The following is a 10,000-nucleotide window of genomic DNA, read 5'->3' on the forward strand; positions in this document are numbered from 1 at the left end:
ACGTATAATATAACCGAGAAGGCATACAGACCCTCATCTGCACCTTCGATCACACTGCCTACTTGCTCATATGTGTATATTCAGAGTTAATTATCGTTTATTTTCTTTTTCTACTGTACTATACAGTACTAAATGTATTGCCTATATTTATGTCTTCTACTATTACCCTGCCCATACCATACCTGTAGGGGCGACAGTGGCTCAGGAGGTAGGGTGGTCGTCTGGTAGTCGGAAGTTCCGGTTCCCGGTTCGATTCCCGCTCCTCCCGGGTAGCGCGTCGATGTGTCCTTGAGCAAGACACTTAACCCCTAACTGCTCCCGATGAGCAGGTTGCCACCTTGCATGGTTGCCTTCGCCATCGTGTTTAAACGTGTTTGCGTGAATGGGTGAATGTGAGGAAAAAAAATTGTAAATCGCCTTGGACAAAAGCGCTATATAAATGCACCATTTACCATTTACCCCCCCCCCCCCCCCCATGGTGCTATGATGCCTGTATTTCCCCAAGGGGATCAATAAAGGAATATCTTATCTTATTTTACACACACACACACACACACACACACACACACACACACACACACACACACACACACACACACACACACACACACACACACACACACACACACACACACACACACACACACACACACCAGGAAATGTACTTTTTGGTTCACCAGCCACGGTGACTATTGGATTCAAAATTTACATGATGCTCTCATCCTTTAATCAAACAAGATTTTCTCAGAGTAGAGAAGAACCTTCCGAAGCAAAAAGCCACGTTGGCTGTCAGAGTTCAAAAGCCCATTGACACCAACCACAGAATGTATCAGAATGTTGGCTGGTGGCAGGTGTTTGTTGACCACTGTTAGATTTCGACCATAATCAGCCAGTATCACCTCTTCCTCCATGTTTGTGTAGTTTCTGTGTTGTGTTTATCTCTCTCTCCGAAGTCGACCTTCTCATACTGGCTGTACATCGATGTCATCCCACTTTAATGCAATCCGTAATCATAAGAATTCGACACTGGCAACGTGATACCTTTCTTGGAAAAACATTGTTTATTCTATAAACAGAGCCTCTGTACCAGATGGAAGACAGTTCTGTATTGTCCTTGAAAAGTCTTTGGAAGAAACTAAATTCATTATTCTAATGATCTCTCCTGTTACCCCGCTCAGTGGTCGTGGCGGCCTAGCTGTTATCCAAAAGCCTTCCCTGATGTTGTGGCACTTTCTCCCCTCCACCCCTCCCTGCGAGGAATCGTTTCAAAGTCTCTGTGGTGTCTGCTCGGTTCCACGTCGTATCTTAGTCTAACTTACCCCAGAAGGAACTCACATCATAACGTCTTCTCCCTAGCAACGACAGGCCCGCCCCCTCTTCTCGTTACTATGTGACACGCTGTCTTTGACAACTGGTCCTTTGACCCAAATCACTATGGCAACGGCAATGTCAAACTCTCCCCATAGCTCTCTCTCAGACCAAAAACCCTGCCTGCTCTCAGTGCTTATCTCGTTTGTTTTTGTTACAAGCTGCCGAACGACCTCGGAGCCACACACCCTGCTTGCTACCGTGGAGACACAGAACTGGCTGCCCTACTTTTAAGATCTATAGATCCATCTGAGTAGATGCTGTCACCCACCGATATATATACATTATACACACATTGAAAAACATAGACATCCTTCACCACCCTGGAATAACACACACACACACACACACACACACACACACACACACACACACACACACACACACACACACACACACACACACACACACACACACACACACACACACACACACACACATACACATGTTTGTTTATGTGAAATATGGGGACATTACATAGACTTACATGCATTATGTAACTAACCCTAACCATATCCCTAACCATAACCATAACCCACATTTGTCCCCATAATGTTTTTGGTAACCATTGCATGAGAGTGTAAACGGCTCAGTGTCTCCTGTAGTATAGCAATAAGAAGTACACACACACACACACACACGCTGCTTGGACTTGATTTGAGTGACGATGTGAAACGATCCAGTCTCTTTTCGTTGTGTTCCTCTACTAGGCTCTTTCAACTCGTTCTCTCTTTATCTCTCTGTCTCTATCTCTCTCTCCCTTTCTCTGTCTCTCTCTCCCTTTCTCTGTCTCTCTTTCTCCTGATCTCTCTCTCTCCCTCTCCCTATCTCTCCCCTCTGTCTCTCACTCTCTATTTCTCCTTATCCCCCTCTCTCTCTCTCTCTCTCTCTCTCTCTCTCTCTCTCTCTCTCTCTCTCTCTCTCTCTCTCTCTCTTTCACACACACACACTCGCTGCTTGGACTTGATTTGAGTGACGGATGTGATCCGGTCTCTTTTCGTTGTGCTCGTCTCCTATAGGCTCTTTCAACTCGTTCTGCGAAGACCCGCTTCCAGCTTACCCCAAGAAACAGCTGATCCTCAAGATCATTAGCGGACAACAGCTGCCCAAGCCGCCGGATTCTATGCTCGGGGACCGCGGGGAGGTACAGAGACCCACACACACGCACTCACACAGATATATAACTAATTTACATAGGAAAAAAAAGGAAAGTTGCGATGGCATAAATGAGATTTGGACTGTCATTACAGAGTTGTAGTGTTTTTATAATGTGATGATCTGAGTTCATCCTAATCCCTCTCCATCAGATTATTGATCCGTTTGTGGAGGTGGAGATTATCGGCCTCCCTGTTGACTGCTGCAAGGAGCAGACGCGGGTCGTGGACGATAATGGTTAGAAACGCACACACACACACACAATCACACACGCTAATATCAATACGATCATTTGCACTCATTCAACCCATTTCTTTTTTTTTGATGATTACTGTTTTGTGGTTTATGAGACATTTTATCTATAACACTTCATGTGTTGGAATGCTCTGCCTTGAGCCAAATCCAATAGCCAGTATTTTAACGAGGAAAGAGTCCAACACCCAAGTCCATATTTAGATAGATAAACCATGCTGCATTCATTCGGAATGCTATTTATAGGGTTTGACAATAATTACACTACTGTCGCTATTTTACAATGAACTATAATGAAACTAGGGCTGACCCCTATTAGTTGATTAGTCGACTAATCGGTCGAAAGGAGCCGTAGTCGACTGCTAACCTCTTAGTCGAATACAAAAAATATATATATATATATATTTTATAAAAAAAATAAAAAATTGTATCATTCTTTCCAAAAGAAAAGAGGCATAGAAGCGTGGCTAACGCTAATGGCATGCATACCAGAGGCTAACTGCCTAAGAAAACAGGCACAGAGGCACTGAAAGAGGATTGCACCCATCTAATGAACACACTAGACTAGACAAATATCAAGATGTATCCATCAGTCGACCAATTTCATGCTTCTGCAGAGGACAAGAAGCCTTCAGTCGACTCCTATAGACATTAAGCACCCCACACAGCCCAAATCGAATGATAAATTTTTTTTTTATATAATACTTTATTTTTATTTAATTTTTTATGGTCGACTATCATAGTTGACTATCCAAATCCTTAGTCGGGGACAGCCCTAGTTGAAACTAATGCACGGAAGCTTATTTCCGTGTTGCAATATTCATATTCTACCGCTGGGCGGCAGGTACGCATGCTCTGAGCTGTGCGTAAATATACGCACAAAGTCAAGCACACGTTCAAATTGATAAGTCACACACTTTGCTTAGAAATGATGGTACGCACGGGTTACGCACATATCTGTGTGCACGCACCATTGATAAATGAGGGCCCACCTTATCATATCTCTGCTTTTAGCTTCTGTGCCCCAGAAACATGGAATGTTTTGCAATGCACTTTAAAACTCATCTATTGGTCAGTTTAAAGCTTTAATAGCAAACCACTTCACCACAGTCTGCAGTTGTTTTTAATTATTATATTAAATAATGTATTGACCTTCTGTCTCTATATTGTTTTTTTTTTTTTTTTTTATTATTATGCGCTGTATTTCTCGACGTCGTTGTAAATGAGAGCTTGCTTTCAATGATCCTTCCCAAAGATTGAATGAATGAATGAATAAGATGTTTCTACGCCAGGTGTTTTGCATTTTACACAGAACAAATGACTAAAGACACTTTGCATTGATATGTTTGTGATCAACAAACCAGTTCCATCAGGGGAGACCAGGTTCACGAGTTTGAAATAAAGCTTTTGTTTTCTTTTTAGAACACAGCAAATGAAAGAGACTTTGGTGGCGACACCAAGGGATAAATATATTATATTAATTATAATATTAATTATTAATTATATATTAATTAGATTAATATCTATTTAAAAAAAAATTAAAAAATAAACAAATCTAACCCTAACTAACCTTACTGTCATGCACTTGTCATACTAACCTACACCGTAGCACTCAACACTTTGATGAACATTGTTACTCAGCTGGTAGAGTTGTGCCCTTCCTGCTGTCTTGTTGTACAAAACTTGTAAGTCGCTTTGGATAAAAGCGTCGGCTAAATGACAAAATGTAAATGTACTATTAGAACTCTTTGGCTCCTTCACAGAGTATAATGAGCTCCAGGTATAGCTGTAGGAGAGGAAATACCCCCCACTGAGGCAGAGTGTAAGCCATCCCTCCTGGAGTTGTCAATACAAGGACCCCTCTGAGAGACCAGTTGGAGCCTTGGCACTGGTGGTGGTGGTGGTGCCAGTGGTGGTAGTGCTGATGGTGGTGGTAGTGGTGATGGTGGTGGTAGTGATGGTGGTGATGGTGGTGGTACTACCATAGTGGTGGTAGTGGTGATGGTGGTAGTGGTGGTGGTGGTGGTGGTGGTGGTGGTGGTGGTGGTAGTGGTGGTGGTGGTGATGGTGGTGGTGATTGTGGTAGTGGTGATGGTGGTGGTGGTGGTGGTAGTGGTGGTGGTGGTGATGGTGGTGGTGATTGTGGTAGTGGTGATGGTGGTAGTGGTGATGGTGGTGGTGGTGGTAGTGGTGGTGATGGTGGTAGTGGTAGTAGTGGTGGTGATAGTGGTGATAGTGGTGGTGGTGGTAGTGGTGGTAGTGGTGGTGGTGGTAGTGGTGATGGTGGTAGTGGTGGTGATGGTGGTGGTGGTGGTGGTAGTGGTGGTAGTGGTGGTGATAGTGGTGATGGTGGTAGTGGTGGTGATAGTGGTGATGGTGGTAGTTGTAGTGGTGGTAGTGGTGGTAGTGGTGGTGGTGGTGATGGTGGTGGTGGTGATTGTGGTGGTGGTGATTGTGGTAGTGGTGGTGATAGTGGTGATGGTGGTAGTGGTAGTGGTGGTAGTGGTGGTGATAGTGGTGGTAGTGGTGATGGTGGTGGGGATAGTGGTGGTGGTAGTGGTGGTGGTAGTGGTGGTAGTGGTGGTGGTGGTAGTGGTGATAGTGGTGGTGGTGATAGTGGTGGTGGTGATAGTGGTGGTGGTGGTGGTGGTGATAGTGGTGGTGGTGGTGGTGGTGGTGGTGGTGGTAGTGGTGGTGGTGGTGATGGTGGTAGTGGTAGTAGTGGTGGTGATAGTGGTGGTAGTGGTGGTGGTGGTGGTGGTAGTGGTAGTAGTGGTGGTGGTAGTAGTGGTGGTGGTGGTGGTGGTGGTGACGGGGTGCAAAACGGGCAGCTATATTGGACAACACAGTTGAAACAGGTAAAGTCATGTGAAGACAGCAGCTCTTTGTGATTGTTTCCTGAGGAGGCGTGAGGGAAGGGGTGTCAAGCTTTAGGCTAAACTACTGTAACTGGGTAATTGGATAATACTGTGATGGCAAAGACCAATGAGCTGAAATATAGTTGAAACTCATTACTAATGACTTCCTGACTGAACTTTCACTAAGCCTCATACCCTGCATGTGCTCTATCGACGAGAGCTTTGCTTTCCAGTAGCAGGTGGAATTCAAATGACTCACATTCCCTGCTTAAAATATATTCTTGGAGTACAGTATCTGAACAGGACAATAAAGAGTAGGCTAATCGCTGATTTCATATATAAAATGTAAACCGATTTACCATTTGAGGTTTTCCTGTTTATACATATCAATACGCTTGCTGCCAGCAGTTGACTTGATGAAGATGATGTCGCCGCTTTGAATTTCTAATTCATTCAATCTTTATTTAATCTTGAAGGATCATTGAGAGCAAGCTCTCATTTACAATGACGTTGATAAATACTGTGAGGTTTTGCCCGCTGCTCACTACCTTTCTCTGTCTTCTTTAAGCCTACTGTTAGGAATTCTGTCTTCTTTAAGCCTACTGTTAGGAATTCCCTACTCACTCTCTCTAGCCCCCACCCTCTCGTTCCTTACCCTTAGTGGCCACACCTGTTTGATATTCTATTATCTCTCGCACCTGTGGTGGCAGGCTAATTAGTCCCCCTGTGGGCTTTAAATACCAGGGCGCTTCCCCTCGTTTTGGCGTGGGGTCGTGTTGTATACTTGCCGAGTCATATTCTCTAAACATCTAGACTCTTTCGGGAGATCCTCTGTCTGCCTATGCTGTTCCATTCTCCGGCGTCGAGATGTTTGCTCCAGCCTTCGCCAGCTGTCGCCGTTGCCTGTGGGGGAGACTGGTCTGCGCTCCCTGTACTTCCACGGGAGGCACCCCAGCGTTCCACTGCAGACCCCCGCGCAGCTGTTCGTCCTGACGCACATCCAGACCAGCGCAGACGCTCTCCAGTCCTCAGCGCGCAACGCGCATCTTCCAAGGACGCTCGAGCTTGGCACGCTCTCCAGACCAGCGCGCAACGCGCATCTTCCAAGAACCTTCGAGCTTGGCACGCTCCTCCGTACCAGCGCTCAGACGCGCATCTTCCAGACCTTCGAGCTTGGCACGCTCCTCCGTACCAGCGCACTGACGCGCATCTTCCAGACCTTCGAGCTTGGCACGCTCCTCCGTACCAGCGCACAGATGCGCATCTTCCAGACCTTCGAGCTTGGCACGCTCCTCCGTACCAGCGCACTGACGCGCATCTTCCAGACCTTCGAGCTTGGCACGCTCTCCAGTCTCCAGCGCGCAACGCGCATCTTCCAAGGATCCTCGTGCTTGGCACACTCCTCCTCGCAGACGCACCCCGAGGCGTCTCTCTGTTCCGACGCGCACACCAAGGTGTGGCGCGCACTCTGTTCCTCGGCTCCGACAGCGGCTACCCGGTGGACGACGCTCTCGCCACCGCCACTGTTCCGACGCGCACACCAAGGTGTGGCGCGCACTCTGTTCCTCGGCTCCGACAGCGGCTACCCGGTGGACGACGCTCTCGCCACCGCCACTGTTCCGACGCGCACACCAAGGTGTGGCGCGCACTCTGTTCCTCGGCTCCGACAGCGGCTACCCGGTGGACGATGCCCTCGTCACCGCCACTGTTCCGACGCGCACACCAAGGTGTGGCGCGCACTCTGTTCCTCGGCTCCGACAGCGGCTACCCGGTGGACGATGCCCTCGTCACCGCCACTGTTCCAGCACTCTGTTCCTCGGCTCCGACAGCGGCTACCCGGTGGACGATGCCCTCGTCACCGCCACTGTTCCAGCACTCTGTTCCTCGGCTCCGACAGCGGCTACCCGGTGGACGACGCCCTCGCCACCGCCGCTGTTCCAGCGCTCTGTTCCTCGGCTCGGACAGCCAGCCACCCGGTGGCGATGCCCTCGCCCCGTTGCTGTCCCCGTACCTTTACGCATACGCCTGGGTGAGTTTTGATTGTGATGTCACTCACTCAGCGTAGTGCCCTTGCCCCCGTTCCCGCTGCTGTCCCTGTACCTTTACGCATACGCCTGGGTGAGTTTTGATTGTGATGTCACTCACTCAGCGTAGTGCCCTTGCCCCCGTTCCCGCTGTTGTCCCTGTACCTTTACGCATACGCCTGGGTGAGTTTTGATTGTGATGTCACTCACTCAGCGTAATGCCTTTTGCCCCCGTTCCCGCTGCTGTCCCTGTACCTTTACGCATACGCCTGGGTGAGTTTTGATTGTGATGTCACTCACTCAGCGTAATGCCCCTTGCCCCCTTCCCGCTGCGTTTCCTGTACCATTACGCATACGCCTGGGTGAGTTTAGATTGTGATGTCACTCTCCCAGCGTATTGCCTCCTTTGGTTCTCTCTTAGTTATTTGTTTGGACATTTCATCTCCCACTCTGTTTTGTTCTCTCGTGGATATTATTTTGGACATTCCATCTCCCACTGTGTGTTTGTTCACACGAAGATAGTATTTACTTTGTTACTTTGTTGTTTGGACTGTTCTGCATCTGCTCTGTTTTTTCCCTTTGAATATTAACCCTCTCCTCTGTTCTGCAGAGCGGCCCAGATGTTTTCCCACCAGTCCCCAGTTCCTCCCTGTCCCCAGCCCGCCTCCGCGGGCCTCTGTTCCCTCTGTCACCAGAACCTGGCCCTCTGTTCCCCAGAACCTGTTCCCTATGTTCCCCATTACCTGTCCCTCTGTCCCTAGTTCTCCTAGTCCCTAGTCCTCTATCCCTAGCTCTCCTAGTCCCTAGTCCTCTGTCCCAAGGCGTTCCCTTAACCTTCCCAAGGCGTTCCCTTAACCTTCCCAAGGCGTTCCCTTAACCTTCCCAAGGCGTTCCCTTAACCTTCCCTTAGGCGTTCCCTTAACCTTCCCTTAGGCGTTCCCTTACCTTCCCTTAGTGTTCCCTTTTCCTGCCCGCCTCTTAAAGGCACTTTACCTTCCCCTCTTGTGTTATTCCAGTGTTTTGTGTTTTCTCCCTTAAAGGGACAGTGCCCTTTTTCCCTGTTCTAAATAAATATCTGTTTCTTGGCAAACCATCATACCTGTCTTGTGTTGTGCGATTGGGGTCGGTTACAAACCATAACAAATACAACACGTAATAAATACAAAAAAGAAAGAAAGAAAACTATATAGAAACAGAAAGTCAATCAATTAAACATTAAAAAATAATTAAGAACAACTGCAACACTGTGGTGAAGTGGTTTGCCAATAGATACTAATGGATTTAGTTTTAAACTGCATTGCAAAACATTCCATGTTTCTCGGGCACAGAAGCTAAAAGCAGATGTTCCTAAATCAGTGCAAACTCTAGGAACCTTACGTGTATAAGCCAATCACCAGAGTGAGTATGATAAGGTCCAGAGCTCCAATCCAGCAATGAGGTGATGAGGTGTAGGGTGGGAGATCACCAATAATGGCCTGATACAGAAACAGATGCCAATGCAAGTCACCTCTCTCTGCCAGAGAGGACCACCCAACCTTATCATAATAGGATACAATGACGGTACCATGAATGAATGAAAACTTTATTTAACAGATTGCAGAATGGGTACAATACAGTACGGCTCAATACATACAATTGTTAAGGGGATGCAGACCTGAGAAAGACGTTTGTCTTGTTTCCATCAGGGTCCCCCATTTTCAATTCATATAGACATTTATGACATACACAACATACATGACATTTATGGCATAGGGAAGTGAGTTCCTTGACCGGGAATCGAACCCGGGCCGCGGCGGTGAGAGCGCCGAATCCTAACCACTAGACCACCAGTGATACATCTAAGAACAGAATGATATACAGAGTCCAAGGCTTTGGGGACTTGGAGTTTTGAATTAAGTTCTGCACGCAAAAAAAAGTTTGTCACGTGTGTTCCGTTAGTGGTTAAAGTGACGTTGCATTCGTTCGGTACACAGCGCATACTGAATCGAAAAAGTCACGTACCGAAGCGGTTCCGTACGAATACGTGTACCGTTACACCCCTACCATAGACTCTCCATAATCCAAAACAGACAATCCTAATGACCATCGAACCTATAAAAGACACTTGATACTAAACAACATAATATAGCCAGCCGTGCTGTAGACTTTGCCCCGATGCTCTTTGGATAGCACCCACAAGAGTGGGTGCCTGCATATGCACTGCACCAGGGAACCAGTAGAGAGCGTTTCCCCCACGGACGAGGGACCTCCGCAGGGGAAGAGGAAGAGCCTCAGCTGGGAAAGGTTAGCGAGCTCTGGGAGCTCGGTGGTATTATTAGATTACTGTGTCGGGGCATCGATCCA

The 10,000-nt window shown here is 47.4% G+C and overlaps 1 protein-coding gene across 1 annotated transcript in view; it reads left to right on the top strand.

Moving 5' to 3' along the window:
- Nucleotides 1-10,000, top strand: part of LOC311225697 (1-phosphatidylinositol 4,5-bisphosphate phosphodiesterase eta-1-like) — a gene marked incomplete at both ends in the record, with an annotated part of 154,140 nt that overhangs the window by 133,689 nt on the left and 10,451 nt on the right. Inside the window, 2 exons of the mRNA XM_084311094.1 lie at nucleotides 2,388-2,512; nucleotides 2,676-2,760. Coding sequence (XP_084167220.1) covers nucleotides 2,388-2,512; nucleotides 2,676-2,760 — 210 coding nt within the window. The remainder of the gene's footprint in view (nucleotides 1-2,387; nucleotides 2,513-2,675; nucleotides 2,761-10,000) is intronic.

The sequence above is a fragment of the Notolepis coatsorum genome (genome assembly GCF_963971535.1).
Source record: "Notolepis coatsorum genome assembly, chromosome: 1".
Taxonomy (NCBI): Eukaryota; Metazoa; Chordata; class Actinopteri; order Aulopiformes; family Paralepididae; genus Notolepis; species Notolepis coatsorum.